Source organism: Conger conger, unplaced genomic scaffold (assembly GCF_963514075.1).
Source record: "Conger conger unplaced genomic scaffold, fConCon1.1 SCAFFOLD_164, whole genome shotgun sequence".
In the NCBI taxonomy this organism is placed as follows: Eukaryota; Metazoa; Chordata; class Actinopteri; order Anguilliformes; family Congridae; genus Conger; species Conger conger.
This window is the reverse complement of record NW_026890272.1, coordinates 2,501-21,928: the sequence shown is the minus strand read 5'-3', so window position 1 is coordinate 21,928 and position 19,428 is coordinate 2,501. Positions and strand designations below refer to the sequence as shown.

Sequence of the window (19,428 nt, the reverse complement as noted above, 5' to 3'; positions counted from 1 at the left end):
TTCTGAAGCGGTTGTGTAGTGGTTGTGTAGCGGTTGTGTAGTGGTTGTGTAGCGGTTGTGTAAAAATGGATTTGTAAAGGCTCAGAGTCTCCTGCAGACCAAGGCGGTTGGAAAGACGGCAAAACCCAAATTAAGAAAAAACATAAACATTCCCGGAGACGTAGCTGTCCACAGCAGGTAATGAGCAAAACAATGATGTGCTGACAGCTCACACAGGCAATACCAGCCCGCGGAAATCACTGACACTGCAGCCCTGCAGAGGTCCAGGCCCAGAACATCATTATAATGATTATCCCACAGAGGTACGGCTGTGGGCTGATGGCCTGAACCGGCACTGTAATTAATCACGTCATTAGGAGCAATCAGCCACATGGGACAGAACCTCCATACTCAACATCCACACCGATCTGGAGAAGCAAACCGCAGTGTTCAAGGCCCGCAGAGCTGCCACATTTACACAAATAATAACCGGATTATGGTACGCAGGCGGCAAAGTTGTTTGCATAAAGTATATTCTTGTGTTTGCAGATCGTATGATTGGATTTAGTCTGAAATTAACAGGAAATAACAGATTTAATCACATTTCTTTGTGTGTGCAAAGTCAATGATGTGTCTGAAATTCAGGAGCCTTGTGTAATACTCCCACGGAGGCCTAGAGCCCCACATCAGGTATACAAATGATGCTAAAGCATACGCAAATCATCAGAGGCCTTTATGGATGCGACACAGCATTAGCGGGACTGGCGATGCAGGCTGACCTACTGATGAGGATGTGAAGAGGACACACAGCCGAGCCTCTGACTCCCATTGGCTGGCTGGCCCCATTACCAGGATGATGCGAGTTACAGGGATCTTCACCTTGCAAGACAACAGCGACACATCGCGCTGTCAGGGAAAGTGATGCAGAAGGCTAAGCCAACCACAAACCATTCGAGATAATGCGATAATTGTGAGATGCTCAAGATTTGAGGGGACACAACGTCTCTGTCATTTTACAGTGTCTCCATAAATCTGACGGCCGTTTCAAACTCACGAGGAAGTATTGTTATTGAATTATATCGTTCTTCAGAAGCAATAACCACAAATGATTAAGAGTCCTGGCCGGCCGCCATGTTGTCTATGTTTCATGGTCAGAAGGAGCTTATCAGCGGTATGGGAGGTTTGGTGCTGAAGAGGTGAACCCCTGTCAAGTGCTGGGTAGATCCTCAGGTCCAGGAGTCTGTGAGTGTGTGAGAAGGTGAGGAATTTCTATGGTGAGATGACATGATGTATTTCTATCATTACAGTTATTTAGTTGACACTTTTATCTAAAGCAACTTACATTGGTTAGACTAAGCAGGGGCCAATCCCCCTGGAGCAATGTGGGGTTTTTGGGCCTTTCTCAAGAGCCCAACAGCTGCGCTGATCTTACTGCGGCTACACCGGGGCTTGAACCACCAACTTTCTGAGTCCCAGTCATGTACCTCAGCCACTAGGCTACAGGCTGCACATATCAGAGCTTAGCTCTCAATAAAGGAAAAGGAGGATGAATAAAAGAGTGATGGTGGTTGTGAATTAATTGAGTCGTGATGTTAGTGTGGACTAATTAAATAGGCTAGGGAACGTACAGACATTTCTTGAGATCACTGACTTGTACCATGTTCAGATATTACAAATAATTAAATATTGTAGAAATATTGATCCATAGATCAAAATTATAAATTGATTATCTCACGAGCCTTGGCAGCCATATTGGGCATGATGAACAAAAGTCTTAATGAATAACTTACAAGTTCAAATGTCTATTTATCCTTTTCTCGTAATATTCTAAATAGTGTAAAAGAAAATCATTTTTGCATATGAATCCAAATATGCAGGACTGTCAATGACAAATAAATAGAAATGTTCTTGAAAGCCTCAATGTGTCTCTGAGACTGAGCTGCATGCCTGAGTCACATGGTTTGGAAGCCATTTTGTATACGTATACGTTACCATGCCTATAGGCCATGTCCTTCCACTGACAATAATCACTAATCATTAATCACATTATAATCATATTGATGCAGGGTGCCACAATTTTATATGCTTTTGCGGCTTTATTTAAATTAATTATTAATCAATAGGATAGCTTGTGGCTTGGGGAAAGGGGGGCAATATACAATTTCAGTTTTTTGGAATATTTAGTGCTTATAGTTTTGATCCCACCTGACATATTCCCTGGTCTGCCCTTGGTGGTTTACTCACAAAAGTAGCTTTTAATTTAGAACATAAAGCAAATGAGCTGATTAATGGTAAGGTAAGAATCATTTTGGTGATTTGTGATATATATCAACATATAGTTTGCCTATATGGGCACAAAAAAACCAATGCTGCATTCAAAAGCATAAATATATCAAAACGACAAACATAATACATTTTCATCTGTTAAGGGTATCCAAAAATGTTGGCAACAGTTGTGCGCGCCGACGACACACAAAACAGGAATCAAAACAAGAAGACCCCATCGTGCACGCGCCGATTCCCGCTCGCAACAGTGACGTTCCCCGAAAGCACCAATAGGAGGCCGCCGTCGGCGCGTTTCGATTGGTCCTGCCTGGTATAACAACACGGCACGGCGGGATCCGATTGGCTGAGAGGCGCCAGGCAGTGTGTCACAAGCCCAGACAACAACAACACGGCGAACAAAAAGACCGATCGGGCATCGCGTTTAAGAGGACCAGGCGAAACCGCTGAACTCGGTCAGCACCTTGGGCACTTAATCTCGCTGTATGTAACATCTTATCAAAGCAATCAGACAAAAGGTTATCCGTTTTCAGCGCCCCGCGGTACGGGATAACGAGCACTTCGTAAAACAGTCGGTTTCACAGCGTGCATGGGGTTTTGTAGCCGTAAACATCACGGTCTGGCTAGCCTTCTAGCCGGCTAGCTCCTGGTCTTAGAGAAGTTCTGTTCGGATGTCAGGGTGGTACCATGCGAAGTCCATAAGTCTGGGTAAAACCGGGACGAGAGCTGAAGCGACAGCAGAGTAAAACCAGAGCGATAACGGTTTCTGCGTCAGCCGGGGAAGAGGACGGAGCACCATGATCCTGCCGACTTATTATTCGTCTCTTCGCTCAAGAAGTAAGTTAATGTCCCACTTATTTTTTCTCCCCCCAAGAGTGTTGAAACATTTTCGAAACCACCAGTCTCTGTTTTCTGCATAATAAACTGCATTGCGTTCTTATAAACATGCCCGTACACGAAAAGCACGACGGCTGCCTTTAACGGGAAGTTAAGAGCCAGTTCAAAGGTAACCCGGCTCAGGGGAACGTTAAGGAGCGTTACGTTGTGCAAGTTCTGTGACTTTAGCTGACAACACTGTTCCAAAGTCATCCGTAACAATGACAGACGTTATTCGCTACAAACCAGCATGTCATGCATGGGGTGGTACCTAAGCCTTGTATCTATTTTGGACCGATGTTATGGTTATAACCGATTTTCTCGGTTAACATATTTTTTTGTAGATTTTCTGTTCTTGATATACACTCACCGAGCACTTTATTAGGTATTTAGTGTACTTATTTTTTCTAAGACTTCTACTGCTGTAGCCTATCCACTTTGAGTTATGATGTGTTGTGTGTTCAGAGATGCTCTTCTGCATACCACTGTTGTAATGTGTGGTTATTTGCGTTACTGTCACCTTCTGGCCATTCTCCTCTGACCTGTCTCATTAACAAGGCGTTTCTGTCTGCAGAACTGCTGCTCACTGGATTTATTGTTGTTTTTTGCACCATTCTTTGCAAACTCCAGAGACTAGTGTGCGTGAAAATATTTAGATAATATTTTCTGAGATACTCAAACCACCCGGTCTGCCACCAACAATCATTCCACGGTCAAAGTCACTTAGATTTTCCCCCTATTCTGATGGTTGATGTGAACATTAACTGAAGCTCCTGACCCGTATCTACATGATTGTATGGATTGCACTGCTGCCACACAATTGGCTGATTAGATTATTACACCTATTATTCATGTGATTAAGTAAAAATGTTCCTAATAAAGTGCTTGGTGAGTGTAGCTCTCCATGACTTTCGCCTCTGAAAAAGCATTAGTTAATGGGATGTTAAGCAACTATATAACAATTTTATTTTTTTATTTTTATGTGCCTACACATTTGAAGGGTGTACATTTAAAGATATTTGATGATATTTGGGTATTCTGCACTTAAACTAAATGAGTGATGAATGAAGTGTTGATTGAGCAGGTCTGCTCTTCTGTCCGTTCCCCGTTCCCTCAGACGTCTCCCTGGGGCACATCCTCACCTTCTCGCCCCTGCACCCCGTGTCCTTAGACCAGGAGAACGACTCTGACCAATCAGACACTCTGTCTGGGACAGAGTCCGATCTTGGCCACGCCCACAGCTTGCCGCCAGGTGAGACAGGCACTCGTTACGTTACGTTACAATTCTTTACATTTCATTACATTATGGGCGTCTCATCCAGCAGCTCGCCCTTTTCATAGTTGGACACAGATCGGTTTGCGGTCCGCACGCTGAAATCACCATAGCGACGTTCCTGGCCCAGTCTGGGGTCTTCTGACAGCCATCTGACGGGCGTTCAGTGGCGCTGAAGGGCAGTATGGGTAATGGCAGCTTTGAGCTCAGAGGTCAGCAGCTTCTCAGTCAGAACACATTTCCCCTCTCCACAGTGCACTGACCGCAGAGCGGAAGTGATGAAGTCTGACTGGCTGAAGAGTCTGTGGACCAGGCCTAACCTGGCCTGACCTGGCCTAACCTGGCCTGACCTGGCCTGACCTGGCCTGACCTAACCTGGCCTAACCTGGCCTGACCTGGCCTAACCTGGCCTGACCTGACCTAACCTGGCCTAACCTGGCCTGACCTGGCCTAACCTGGCCTGACCTGACCTAACCTGGCCTAACCAGGCCGCTTATTCAGAGGAGCCTGAGGGAGTTAAACCTGCAGACAGGCAGTGAGTGTCGTCATAGACATATGCAAGACCTGGAGGCAGCTTCTGCTGACCGGTCCCATGGGCTCCTTTGGGGGGCGCTCAGGGCCCCTCAGTGCCCCTCAGGGCCCCTCAGGGCCCCTCAGGGCCCCTCAGTGCCGCATAAAGGCTCATGGAGGCGGCCATGTTGGACAGTGGGGCTTTTTGGCACCAGAGCGTGTGCACTGGGTGTGCACTGGGTAGCCAAATGTGAATCCTCTTCTGTGCGGCTCAGGAAAAATACCTGGTAAATACCTGGTCCCTGAGTGCGACTAGGTTAGCATGTAGCGCAAGGCCATTAGCGTGAAGTGCGATGTTAGCATGTAGCGCAATGCTGCTAGTGTGTAGTGCAATACTGTTGCCGTGTAGCATGATGTAGTTAGTGTGTAGTGTGGTGCTGTTAGTGTGTAGTGTGGTGCTGTTAGCATGTAGCGCAATGCTGCTAGCGTGTGGTGGATTAAACCTTGTGAATCCTGTATTCCTGACCCCCCCTCTCTCGCTGTGGTCAGTCCCAGGGGGGAAGCGGGGGCGTGTCCGGGTGCTGTCCGAATCGGAGGCGTTGTCTGTGGCCCGGGGGGCGGAGCCAGAGTTCCAGGGGGCGGGGTCGCAGGACGCGCCGTTTCGGGGGCGGTCCCAGTCGGCCCCCGCTGCATTGTGGGCCGCCAAGCGCTACGGCCGCCAGCTCCGCCGCATGAGCGACGAGTTCGACACCTGGCTGGACCGGGGGGGGCAGGTGAGTGGGGGGGCAAGTGAGTGGGGGGGGGGCAAGTGAGCGGGGGGGGGGCAAGTGAGCGGGGGGGGGGGCAAGTGAGCGGGGGGGGGGGCAAGTGAGCGGGGGGGGGGGCAAGTGAGCGGGGGGGGGCAAGTGAGCGGGGGGGGGCAGGTGAGCGGGGGGGCAGGTGAGTGGGGGGGGCAGGTGAGTGGGGGGGGCAGGTGAGCGGGGGGGGGGCAGGTGAGCGGGGGGGGGCAAGTGAGCGGGGGGGGGGCAAGTGAGTGGGGGGGGCAGGTGAGCGAGGGGGGGGCAGGTGAGTGTGGGGGGGGGGCAGGTGAGTGTGGGGGGGGGGCAGGTGAGCGGAGGGGGGGCAGGTGAGCGGGGGGGGGGGGGGGGGGGTGTATACTGAATAACATTATCTAATGATGAGAGCAAGCCCTTCAGCCCAGCTCACCTTTACCTGCCACTGAGGTGCACTGACTGCTTAGTTTGAGAGACTGTATCAAGCCTGGTCTTGAAAAACCCCAGAATGTTTTTGCATTTCTCTCTCTCTCTCTCTGCTGTAGGAGGTAAAGCGTGGGCGTGCTGGGGCAGTGAAGGCCTCCAGCAGTTGGTTCTCCTTCCTGTGGCCCCCCCGGGAGACGGAGGACGAGCTCCATGGCAACGGCGTGCTGACCGAGAGCGAGGCCCCACACTGAGGGCGGGGCCAGGGCGTGGGGGGCGGGGCCAGGACGTGGGGGCGGGGCCAGGGTCAGGACATGGGGGCGGGGCCAGGATGTGTGGGGGGGGGGGCATGGCGTGGGGGCGGGGTCAGGGCATGGCGTGGGGGCGGGGTCAGGGCGTGGGGGCGGGGTCAGGGTGGGTTATACCAAACTCGTATTGCTGGGGGGAAAAGTAGTAGAGACGGTGAATAGTGAAGATTTGAGGGTTTCTTGTTTTACTTCCTGTACTTTTTATTGTTCTAAGAAATTCCTTACTTAAAACTCTATATAACTTTATATTAATGGTTTTTTTTATTGTTTTTACAATAATATTTGAAAAGGTAGAAATACTGTCAGTTTATGGAAAAATGAGAAGAGGCAGTGAAGACAGTCAAACTGTGAAGTATGACTGCTGATTTAGCTTTAGCATGGCTTAGCCTTAGCATGGCTTTAGCATAGCTTAGCCTTAGCTTTAGCGTGGCTTAGCCTTAGCTTTAGCGTGGCTTTAGCATAGCTTTAGCGTGGCTTTAGCATAGCTGAGCTTAGCTTTAGTTTGGCTTTAGCATAGCTTAGCTTTAACATAGCTTAGGCTGGCAACCAGCATTCACAAAGAACCTGCAGCGCTACAGAAACATGAATTAAAAATGAATGCATCAAATAAAGATGCCGACTTAAAGAGAAACGGGTTGTATAATTTCATCTTAAGCGATCAATGGAATAATGCCCAAGGCCTACTAAATGTGCTCCTTGGAAAAATCAAATGACTGATGCAATAAGTTGGAGTACAATCTTGATACGTGACAATCTTTAAAGTGCCAGCAGGAAGAGATTAATAAAGCCTTTAATAATTGCTTCATAAACCTTTAAAAAAAAATGTTTTTATTAAATCTATCTTTGGAGATGCTCTCTGCATGTGCAGTGTGGCTGTAGTCTGTGTTTAATGCTTAACAGGGAAAACGTGAGTCCAGGTTGTTTTTATATGAGGAGGCAGGAGATTGTGTCTTATTTTGTATTGTTGCAGTGAGGTGCTGATCTCTCTCCCCCCCCCCCACCCCCCCCCCTTGGGGAATACACTGTGCAGGGTGTGGCTCTGCTCTGAACCTTAACCCCTGAACCCCTGAACCCTGCCTCCTCTCTCACACCCCCCAGCTGCAAGGGGATCAACATTCTCACTCTGACTTCTGGGAAATGTAGTTTGGTGGGAATAATCCTGTTACCCTAACCATATCCCCTTCTGTTGAGAGGCATTGAGAAGCCCCCCCCCCTGGCTCTAGGTGCAGGGTAGTGTGGTGCAGCTGGGCGGGGCTTAAAGGTCTATGACACACCCGTCTGATCCTGCCGTTGCTGAGTAACCGCCAACCAATCAGAGTTACTCCTGACCACTGTGCGCTAAACTCAGTCTTTTCATACTTCCTGTCTTTCCTAAAAACAAAAATTTTAAAGACTGCGGACTTAAAGACTTTTTACATTTTCTATTTCTTTTTACTGTAATGTATGGTAAAATAAACAAGTTTTTAAAATCTACTTCTATCGTGGTGTTCTTGACTGGATTACGGAGAGAATGCGATGTAGGAACTCAATGCACAAGGTAAGGTCCAAACTTCATTATGGAGCCGTCCGTTAATACATTATTGTGTAATCAAACTTCTCATTAAAGTTTTAAATTGATCACAAAAAACTGTTTTAAGTTAAATGTCTGCATTTGCTGAAAGCCTCAAAAGACAGGAAATTGATCAGTCCTAATGCTAACAGCAGCCTGCTCTCCATCAAGGCATCAGCACAGATCTCTGACAACATGCTACAGCCATGTACAATGTGTTCTCTACATTAAACAATGTCTGTCATCGCTGGGAAGATTAAGATGATTCAAACCTCTGAAAGAATTCATAATCTTAGACTAGTGCACTGTAAAGTATATTGGCAAATGTTGCATATTAAAGCTAGAGGCGATATACTCATCTGGCACTCTTGTAAAGCTTTGTTTCCAACATGTCAAACGTGTCCTCTCTGGGACCACACACCTTCAGGCTTGCGCACAAACGGTACGTAGCATACAATTAATATATTACATATTATACCATTTTAGACTAACGTGATTCATTCATAGATCCTACATCATCTTGTGTTTGGATCCATTGGATTTAAATTGGGTTATTTTTGTGCAAAAAAGCATGTCTTAATGTTTTAATAAATGAGACATAAACACCACACTGATCTGTGGAATACATGTGACACACACTGTGGTAATGCTCTGCTCTGGGACACTGCTGTACACGGGTAGCTGGAGTCTAATCAGCCATACTACGTTGTTACCTTGGCAACAGCAGGGGGTCTGTTCGGCGGTTGGCTCCTCCCACAGACCTGTGACTGACAGGCAGACCCAGCCAATCAGCAACTTTCAAACAACCCTGCAAGCTCCTGTTTCTCTTTCAAATATAGGTGAAATTATATTTCTCAAAGTTGTCACAACATCTAAAAGCTCATTTAAGCTATTTCAAATAATTATTTGGCAAAGATCTGCCCCTCGGTCCAGTCAGAGTAAGAGCAGCACGATCAGGTAGGCTTCCCAGTTAAACTCAGGTCGTGGAGGGGGTGCTGTGGCTGCAATATTTCTGCTTTCCTTTCAAACAACCGGGAGCTTAGACCTTGCGGTCCCCTATACGTGCCCACCACAGAGACCCCTATACATGCCCACCACAGAGACCCCTATACATGCCCAAAATGGCCGCTGAAGGCAGGTGTGGTATTTTGTGGAGCTCCACAACTATCCTCTTACTTAACAATTTATCACAGTTTTTACCACAGTTTATATTTGACATTTTATCACAGTTTTTACCAGCTTCAGTGAATACTTTTCAGCAAAAACGCTTCAACCCAAGACAAAATTCAACCAAAGGGTACAGTGAAAACCTAAATGTTTGGTCACCTTGGCTACTCTGCTTGTGCTTGTTGGTTGTTCTACCTGCTCATGGCCTCTGCAGTAGCAGGCAAGATACCTCCATCCCAGGCCCAGGCTCCAGCAGTAGCAGGCTAGCTACCACCATCCCAGGTCCAGGCTACAGCAGTAGCAGACCAGCTACCACCAACCCAGGCCCAGGCTCCAGCAGTAGCAGGCTAGCTACCACCATCCCAGGCTCCAGCAGTAGCAGGCTAGCTACCACCATCCCAGGCTCCAGCAGTAGCAGGCTAGCTACCACCAGCCCAGGCTCCAGCAGTAGCAGGCTAGCTACCAACAACCCAGGCCCAGGCTCCAGCAGTAGCAGGCTAGCTACCACCAGCCCAGGCACCAGCAGGAGCAGGCTAGCTTCCACCATCCCAGGCCCAGGCTCCAGCAGTAGCAGGCTAGCTACCACCAGCCCAGGGTCCAGCAGTAGCAGGCTAGCTACCACCATCCCAGGTCCAGGCTCCAGCAGTAGCAGGCTACCTACCAACAACCCAGGTCCAGGCTACAGCAGTAACAGGCTAGCTACAAACAACCCAGGCTCCAGCAGTAGCAGGCTAGCTACCACCATCCCAGGCTCCAGCAGTAGCTGGCTAGCTACCACCAGCCCAGGCTCCAGCAGTAGCTGGCTAGCTACCACCAGCCCAGGCTCCAGCAGTAGCAGGCTAGCTACCAACAACCCAGGCTCCAGCAGTAGCAGGCTAGCTACCACCAGCCCAGGCTCCAGCAGTAGCAGGCTAGCTACCACCAGCCCAGGCTCCAGCAGTAGCTGGCTAGCTACCACCAGCCCAGGCTCCAGCAGTAGCAGGCTAGCTACCACCAGCCCAGGCTCCAGCAGTAGCTGGCTAGCTACCACCAGCCCAGGCTCCAGCAGTAGCAGGCTAGCTACCACCAGCCCAGGCTCCAGCAGTAGCAGGCTAGCTACCACCAGCCCAGGCTCCAGCAGTAGCAGGCTAGCTACCACCAGCCCAGGCTCCAGCAGTAGCAGGCTAGCTACCACCAGCCCAGGCTCCAGCAGTAGCAGGCTAGCTACCACCAGCCCAGGCTCCAGCAGTAGCAGGCTAGCCACCAACAACCCAGGTCCAGGCTCCAGCAGTAGCAGACCAGCTACCACCAGCCCTGTCTTTCATGAGCCTCACACTGACTTCACTAGTGTGCCCGAACCCAAGACGGAGCTGTCATCTGCATTCCCTCCCCCATCCACAAACCTGCCCGTTTGTGACTATGATCCACCATCGGGGGTCAGTGTTCCTGGCAAAGGCTCCAGTGAGACAGTCAATCACTTTAGTTTTATTGTATTCCCTGTTTTGATGAACTCATTTAATCTCCCTTGTAATCCTGCTTGTTTTGCACAGCTCTCTGCTATCATGCTCTTACAGGACTGTTTTTTAAACCCTGTTAATCCAAAACTAGTCTCACCTTCTGTGAGTAATGATCCTGTCTGTGCTTACAATAAGAAAAAATGTCTCATTCTCTTGCTCTTATTGTTATCCGGTAACGTTAAAACTAACCCTGGTCCAGTGGCAGTCTCACCGACCGAACCCACATCTCTCTCATTAATGCATCTATGCAAGCCATTTGTTGACAAGGGCCTACATTTCTTACATCTTAATGTTAGGAGCCTGCTGCCAAAGATTGATGAGATCCGAGCACTAGCTGCTTCAGCTAAAGTGGGCATTTTCTGTCTGTCAGAGACATGGCTAGATGCCAGCATCAGTGATTCTGAAATTTGTATCGACAACTACTCCCTTATCAGAAAGGACCGCAATCGGTGCGGGGGTGGTGTGTGCGCTTTTATCAGAGCCGACCTTGATTTTAATGTAAGGCAGGACCTAGATATCTGCTCAGCTGAAATTTTAATGTTTGATATCTGCCTTCCCAAAACCAAACCCATTCTGTGTGGCATATGTTATCGCCCTCCGCAGCAAAACACCTTCTACGACTTGCTTGAACAGGTCTTATTGAAATGTCAGGATTTGCTAAAAACAGAATGCATTTTGATGGGTGATTTTAACACAGATGTTGCAAACAAATCCTGTCCCACTTTCAGTGGCCTGGACAGATGTAGCAGAGTTTTTGGTTTCACTCAACTGATCTGTGAACCTACCAGAATCTGTGGTACAACTAGCAGTATTATTGACCTGATTTTAGTATCTGATGCTAAGTCCATTTCTCAGAGTGGTGTGTTAATTTATGGGATTAGCGACCATTTCCTCACTTTTTGTTCGAGGAGAGCTCATCGCATTACTTTTAACTGTCATAAATCCATCTCAGCTAGATCCCTCAAGCGATACTCTGTGGCCAGGCTCATAGAGGAGACTCAGATGTTAGATTGGGCATCTGTGTTAGACTCGGATAACGTTAACCAGGCTTGGGGTAACTTCAAAAGGCTATTTTCCTCTGCCATTGATAGTGTAGCCCCAGCCAGAACAGTCAGAATTAAGCAGAGATCAAATCCGTGGTTCACACAGGAGATCCTTGAAGCCATTGGCGCCAGAGAAAATGCCCTCTCTCTGTTTAAAAAGTCAGGCAATCAAGTTGACCTCCTGTTGTTCAGAGGTCTTAGAAACACTGTCCAGTCTAAAGTCAGAGAAGCTAAATCAAACTATTTTTCTGATCAGATCAGAGAAAATAAAGACGATCCTCAAACTCTCTGGAAAATGCTTAAAAATCTGGGCTGCACTTCAAAACCCCTTAAAGACTCAAGTCTCTGTATCTCCTTAGACATCGATGGTGAAAAAATCACAAATAAGAACCAGATTGCCAACCATTTTAATTCCTTCTTTACCTCCATTGCTAAGAAACTAGTGGACTGCCTACCGGCAGGCCCTGCGATCTTTGGCAAGAGCCATCTCCTTGACTTCTATGCTCGTTTGGGGGCTTCTCCAAACAGCTTTTCGTTCAAACCAGTTTCAGTGGCAACAATTGTCAACCTGTTAAAGAGCCTTAAATGTGCTAAAGCCACCGGTTTAGACAATATTTCTGCCAGGTTTCTAAAAGACGCTGCAGACATTATAGCACCTTCTGTGACCCACATTGTTAATTTGTCCCTTGAGCATGGCATTGTTCCGCTCGATATGAAGCATGCCAAAACAATACCTCTCTTTAAAAAAGGTAATAAGTCAGACCCAGGTAATTATTGACCAATCTCTATTCTCAGCGTCACTTCTAAAGTTCTTGAGAAAGTAGTCCACGAGCAGCTTTATGATTTTATAAGCGAGTCCAAACTTCTGTACACTTTTCAATCTGGTTTCAGGAAGTCCCATTCAACTGACTCCTGTCTTCTTTTCCTCACTGATTTTATTCGATCAGAGATGGATGCCGGTAAAATTTGTGGCTTGATTTTAATTGACCTTCAGAAGGCCTTTGACACAGTCGACCATAACCTCCTTTTTGACAAGCTTACGGCTCTTGGCCTGAGCTCCTTAGGCCTTAAATGGTTTGTCTCCTACCTGTCAGACAGGGACCAAAAGACTGAATGTCTTGGCCATCTTTCTAGACCACTGCCTGTGACGTGTGGGGTCCCACAAGGAAGTGTCCTAGGCCCTTTGCTGTTTTTAATATTTATAAACGATCTACAAGCTGCTTGTAATTCAAATTTGTTCCTTTACGCAGACGACTCAGCCATTTTGGCTTCCGATAAGAATGTGTCCAATCTTCAGGCCACTTTATCTGCAGAATTTGATAATATCAAGTCATGGCTCACTGATAACAAGCTGTCCCTCCACATGGCCAAAACTGAGTATATTTTATTTGGCTCTAAACCCAGGTTGAGCCGTTTATCATCACCTGATATTGTCCTTGGAGGCCAGATCTTCCCTGCTAAAAACTCAGTGAGCTATCTGGGTTGTATCTTGGACAGCAGCCTGGGTGGTGAAACCATGGCTCTCAAGACCATTAGTAAGGTCAATGGTAGAACCAAATTTTTAGCCAGAAAAGCTCCTTTCCTAGATGCAGCTAGCCTGTATTTGTTGGCTAGCTCTCTAGTTCTATGCTGTTTTGACTATGCCATCAGCTCGTGGTATGGAGGCCTGTCAAAAGCCCTCAAAGACAAACTTCAAGTTTCACAAAACAAACTAATTAGGCTAGTCCTGGGTCTATCTCCTAGAGACCATATAGGGAAAGAGCACTTTAAGCAGCTTGGCTGGCTTCCCATAGATGCCAGTTGCAGCTTAGCATGGTCCACAACATATGTACCAACAGGGCCCCCATGTATCTTAAGGATTATCTTAAGAGATGTGGTGACACTCATGATCACCATACAAGAGCCAGTGTTGCTGATCTTTGCCTGCCCAGGTTTAAAACCAACATGGGCAAAAACTCGTTCAGGTTTAGTGGAACTGTCAACTGGAACATGCTGCCCCTCAAGATCAATAGTGTATCCAGTGTGCACTCCTTAAGACCAAAGTAAAGTCCTGGCTCAGAGAAAATGTCTCTTAGTAACATGGTGTTTTATTTTTTTTAACTATAGTCTTATGTATCACTTTTAGTAATTATTGTTTTAGTATTTTACCTTTGTATTTATCATTGTCTTAATATTTTAGCATTGTAACGTACTTACAGCTTTCATAGTCTTATCTTCCTTTGTGCCTATTGTGCCTGTTCCTTGTTGTTTTGTTTGTCTGTCCTCGACCAAGGACCACAATGGAAACAAGTCTGTGACTTTATTGTGTTTTTATCCTTGATGAAGTTTGAGATGCATGTCTTCTGTTCCATGTATTCTTGGAACTATACTTGAATAAAATCAATCAATCAATCAATCACCACAGAGACCCCCACAGAGACCCCTATATATGCCCACCACAGACCCCTATACGTGCCCACCACAGAGACCCCTATATGTGACCACCACAGAGACCCCTATATGTGACCACCACAGAGACCCCCAGAGACCCCTATATGTGCCCACCACAGAGACCCCCAGAGACCCCTATATGTGCCCACCACAGAGACCCCTATATGTGACCACCACCGAGACCCCCAGAGACCCCTGTATGTGACCACCACCGAGACCCCTATATGTGCCCACCACAGAGACCCCTGTATGTGACCACCACAGAGACCCCCAGAGACCCCTATATGTGCCCACCACAGAGACCCCTATATGTGACCACCACAGAGACCCCTATATGTGCCCACCACAGAAACCCCTATATGTGACCACCACAGAGACCCCTATATGTGACCACCACAGAGACCCCTATATGTGACCACCACAGAGACCCCTATATGTGACCACCACAGAGACCCCTATATGTGACCACCACAGAGACCCCTATACATGCCCACCACAGAAACCCCTATATGTGACCACCACAGAGACCCCTATATGTGACCACCACAGAGACCCCTGTATGTGCCCACCACAGAGACCCCTATATGTGACCACCACAGAGACCCCTGTATGTGACCACCACAGAGACCCCTATATGTGACCACCACAGAGACCCCTGTATGTGCCCACCACCGAGATGTTGCCCAGGCCTCAGCTCCACACATCTGGGGCATTATGTTTCTAATTTGTCTTTTTCCGCAAAGAAAATAAAAACGGATGTTTTGTGCTGTTTGGACACAATATGGCTGCCGCAGAGAACCTGAGATGTGAGGACCACAGCCTTTCTTCTGTAATTATATTTTATATATATATGGATAATTATTTCTGGTTATGATCCAGTGAATCCAAATCCTAATAATATTTATTTACACAACTAACCAACCCGTGTAAGTGTGGATAAATCAGAAATTATTTTTAAAAATGTTCACTTGTTAATTAAGACCAGCTACCAGTTCAAATATGGCAGTATTCTTTGTGTTCATTCAAAAGGGTGTTCATTCAAAAGTGTTTCACTCAGACACAGATAAGTGCAAATATGCTTGAATGAGTCACACAAAAAAAATACATAATTTACAGCTTCATATTCTTCCTCTCATTGGTCAGTGGCACCGACAGAACATTTGATTGGCTACTGAAAAGAGGGGTGTGGAAAGCCTCACTGGCTCCTCCCCTACCTCCACCAGACACTTGATGATTCATCATATTGCTCTTATGAGGTCTTTTTCTCTCTAGCTCTGGCTGGCTCCGTTTTCTCCCAGAACATGACCCGACAGATTCTCAGGTGGGGACAGGTTTAGACTAGCAGCACACGGGGCTGAGGTTGTGAGAACCCCACAGAGCGGACCCCACAGAGTGGACCCCACAGAGCGGACCCCACAGAGCGGACCCCACAGAGCGAACCCCACAGTCTCGGACCCCACAGAGCGGACCCCACAGAGCGGACCCCACAGAGCGGACCCCACAGAGTGGACCCCACAGTCTCGGACCCCACAGAGTGGACCCCACAGTCTCGGACCCCACAGAGCGGACCCCACAGTCACAGACCCCACAGAGCGGACCCCACAGAGTGGACCCCACAGAGCGGACCCCACAGAGCGGACCCCACAGAGCGGACCCCACAGAGCGGACCCCACAGTCACAGACCTCACACACAGCTGTATAAAACAGCATCGCAGTGGTAGTAGCAGTAGAAGAAGTCCGCTCGGCTGGTTCAGGGAGAGGAGCCTGGGGCAGAACCAGACACCAGTATGGTGTCTGTAGTGGGTCAGTAGTGTGGTGTCTGTAGTGGGTCAGTAGTGTGGTGTCTGTAGTGGGTCTGTAGTGTGGTGTCTGTAGTGGGTCAGTAGTGTGGTGTCTGTATGTGGGTCAGTAGTGTGGTGTCTGTAGTGGGTCTGTAGTGTGGTGTCTGTAGTGGGTCTGAAGTGTGGTGTCTGTAGTGGGTCTGTAGTGTGGTGTCTGTAGTGGGTCAGTAGTGTGGTGTCTGTAGTGGGTCTGTAGTGTGTGTAGTGTCTGTGTGTCAGTGCGGTGCAGGGCTGGCAGGATGCTCTAGGTGGCGCTGGGAACTGGCTCAATATGGGGCGGGATCAGCAGGGTGGGTGGCTCAGGCGGAGTGGGGGCGTGGTCAGTATGGCTGGGGGCGGGGTCAGTGTTACTGTGGGTGGGGTCATGTTGGACGGAGGCAGGGTCTGGTTGGCTGGGGCCGGGGTCAGTGTTACTGTGGGTGGGGTCATGTGGACGGAGCAGGGTCTGGTTGGCTGGGGCCGGGGTCAGTGTTACTGTGGGTGGGGTCATGTTGGACGGAGGCAGGGTCTGGTTGGCTGGGGCCGGGGTCAGTGTTACTGTGGGTGGGGTCATGTTGGACGGAGGCAGGGCCTGGTTGGCTGGGGGCGGGGTCAGGCTGGATGGGGGCAGGGTCAGGCTGGATGGGGGCGGGCGGTCCTGCAGGTTTCTCTGGTTGAGGTCGGGCCTCCTGTCGGCTCTGTTCTCTACTCTCCTCCAACTCGCCCAGCCCCTCCATAACTCCACCCTCTCCCTCTCCCTCTTCAGCTCCCTGGGGGGGGGGGGAGGGAGGGAGAGGGAGAGAGGGAGGGAGGGAGGGAGGGAGAGAGAGAGAGGGAGGGGAGAGAGGGGAGGGAGAGGGAGGGTGGGAGGGAGAGAGGGAGAGAGGAGGAGAGGAGAGAGGGAGGGGGAGGGAGGAGAGGGCGAGATAGTCACACACATTCATACACAAGTGTCTCCCTAAGGCACACACCCAACAAAAAGAGAGCATTGCACTTACACACTCACACACATACATACATACACACATATACACACACACACACTCTCTCACAAACTGTGGGAAAAGTCTCACTTCTGCTTCTCCACCTTGTAAGAGGCAGTGAGGTCATCAAAGAGTTGGCTGTTCATCTCCATGAAAGTCTTGAGGACGTTATAGATGAGAGACACGATGGTCCTGAGAGAGACACACAGCCAAGAATGAAGCCCCAAACTAACTATGTTAGTGCTTTACGTGTGTTGTATGTGAGTTAGGTGTGTTGTATGTGGGGATGTTGTACGCGGTGATGTAGTATGTCATACTGGATGTAGGAATGTTGTATGTGAGTTATGTGTCAGTTGTGTGTGAGTTATGTGTGTTGTATATGAGTGATGTGTGTTGTATGTGAGTGATGAGTGTTGTGTGTGAGTGATGAGTGTTGTGTGTGAGTGATGAGTGTTGTGTGTGAGTGATGTGTGTCGTATGTGAGTTATGTGGGTTGTGTGCGAGTGATGTGTGTTGTGTGAGTGATGTGCATTGTGAGTTATGTGTGTTGTATGTGAGTGATATGTGTTGCATGTCAGTTTTGTGTTATGTGTGTTGTGTGTGAGTGATGTGCGTTGTGTGTGAATGATATGTGTTGTATATGAGTGATGTGTGTCGTATGTGTATTGTGTGTGAGTGATGTGTGTCGTATGTGAGTTATGTGTATTGTGTGTGAGTGATGTGTGTTGTGTGAGTGATGTGTGTTGTGAGTTATGTGTGTGAGTGACGTGAGATTTGTATTGTGTGTGAGTTATGTACGTTGTGTGTGAGTTGTGCATTGTAAGCGAGTTATGTTGTTGTATGTGAGTGATATGTGTTGCATGTCAGTTGTGTGTTACGTGTGTTGTGTTGTGAGTTGTGTGTTGTATGTGAGTGATGGTGTTGTGTGTGAGTTGTGTGTTGTGTGTTGTATGTGAGTTATGTGTGTTGTATGTGAGTGATATGTGTTGCATGTCAGTTGTGTGTTACGTGTGTTGTGTGTGAGTTGTGTGTTGTGTGTGAGTGATGTGTGTTGTGTGGGGAGTACTGACTGGTTCCAGTGCTCCTTGGAGACTCTGTAGAGCGTGCTGAAGACCAGAGGCAGGATGATCGGGCAGTTCTCCTCAATCAGGCTGAGGATGTACTCATTATTCCAGAAGTACAGAGCTCGCTCACAAACCTGGGGAGAGAACGGGCCTTTCAGGCCACAGCCACCGACACCGACACCAGAGGCCACGAGTAGAGAGGGGGGTTGTGGGTAGAGAGGGGGGTTGTGGGTAGAGAGGGGGGTTATGAGTAGAGGGGGGTTGTGGGTAGAGAGGGGGTTATGGTAGAGAGGGGGGTTATGGGTAGAGGGGGTTGTACCTGGAAGTGGGAGCTGGAGATGCAGCAGCGACCCGTCTGAAGAGCGGTTCCTGGACATGGAGAAACTGTGAGGGCTCGATCACGTCCTGATCTCCTCCATCTCGCCAGGAACATCACCTGCATGGAGACACACCTGCTCACAGCACGCCCAATGTCCCACACGCAGTACACGACCCAAAGAGTCCTGATAACCAGGGGCCTCGCCCAGCTCCCTCACTCTTTCTGGGTGCAGGTCTTGGGCCAGTACTTCAGCCTTCAGCAAGCCTCGGATAATCTGAGAGAGAGGAAGAGAGGGGAAACCATGACATCATCCACATTCTTCACCCCTGCACAGACCCGCCCTGCTGCTGGGAGATGCTGCAGGTAGATAATACCAGCTAAAGAGCCTCTGGAGGTGAGATCATTCACCCCGAGAATTACATTACATTACATTACTGGCATTTGGCAGACGCTCTTATCCAGAGCGACGTACAACAAAGTGCATACCCATAACCAGGGATAAGTTCGCTGAAAGACCCGAGAGGGAAGTACAATTTCAACTGCTACCTGTACAACAAAGATTTTTTTTTTTTTAAACAAAGAAACAAACAAACAGAGCAAAAGTGACCAAAGTTCACTATCCAAACACTGCTTACCTAGCTAACTAAAAATACAGATACACAAAGCAAGTCAGAGACAACAATTAAGGTTCACAGGGAGGTAGGGAGGGATGGGAGAGGTGCTGCTTGAAGAGGAGAGATTCTTCAGTTCTGACCTCAATGGGGAGTTCGTTCCACCACCGTGGAGCCAGAACAGACAGTAGTCGTGAGCGTGAGGTGGAGGTTTTTTGTAGGTAAGCTGGGGAAGACCCTTTAACTGCTTGGAAGGCTAGCACCAATGTTTTGAATTTGATGCGAGCCATGACAGGCAGCCAGTGGAGGGAAGTAAGCAGGGGGGTGACGTGTGAGTATTTGGGAAGGTTGAAGACCAGACGAGCTGCTGCATTCTGGATAAGTTGGAGGGGTCTGATGGCGGACGCTGGGAGGCCAGCCAAGAGGGAATTGCAGTAGTCCAGGCGGGATAGAACCATCGCTTGGACCAGGAGCTGGGTCGAATAGGGGGTGAGAAAGGGGCGGATTCTCCGTATGTTGTA

General features: G+C 48.6%; 1 protein-coding gene and 1 pseudogene across 1 annotated transcript; one reads left to right on the top strand and one right to left on the bottom strand.

Moving 5' to 3' along the window:
* Nucleotides 1-2,620: 2,620 nt before the first annotated feature.
* LOC133119537 (bcl2-associated agonist of cell death-like) lies at nucleotides 2,621-6,387 on the top strand. Its single transcript, XM_061230047.1, has 4 exons — nucleotides 2,621-3,099; nucleotides 4,256-4,390; nucleotides 5,471-5,694; nucleotides 6,240-6,387. Exons 1-4 carry the CDS (start codon nucleotides 3,060-3,062, stop codon nucleotides 6,369-6,371), a joined length of 531 nt encoding a protein of 176 aa, XP_061086031.1. The 5' UTR covers nucleotides 2,621-3,059; the 3' UTR covers nucleotides 6,372-6,387.
* Nucleotides 6,388-16,195: 9,808 nt separating this feature from the next.
* Nucleotides 16,196-19,428, bottom strand: part of LOC133119538 (serine/threonine-protein phosphatase 2A 56 kDa regulatory subunit beta isoform-like) — a 5,600-nt pseudogene continuing 2,367 nt past the window's right edge.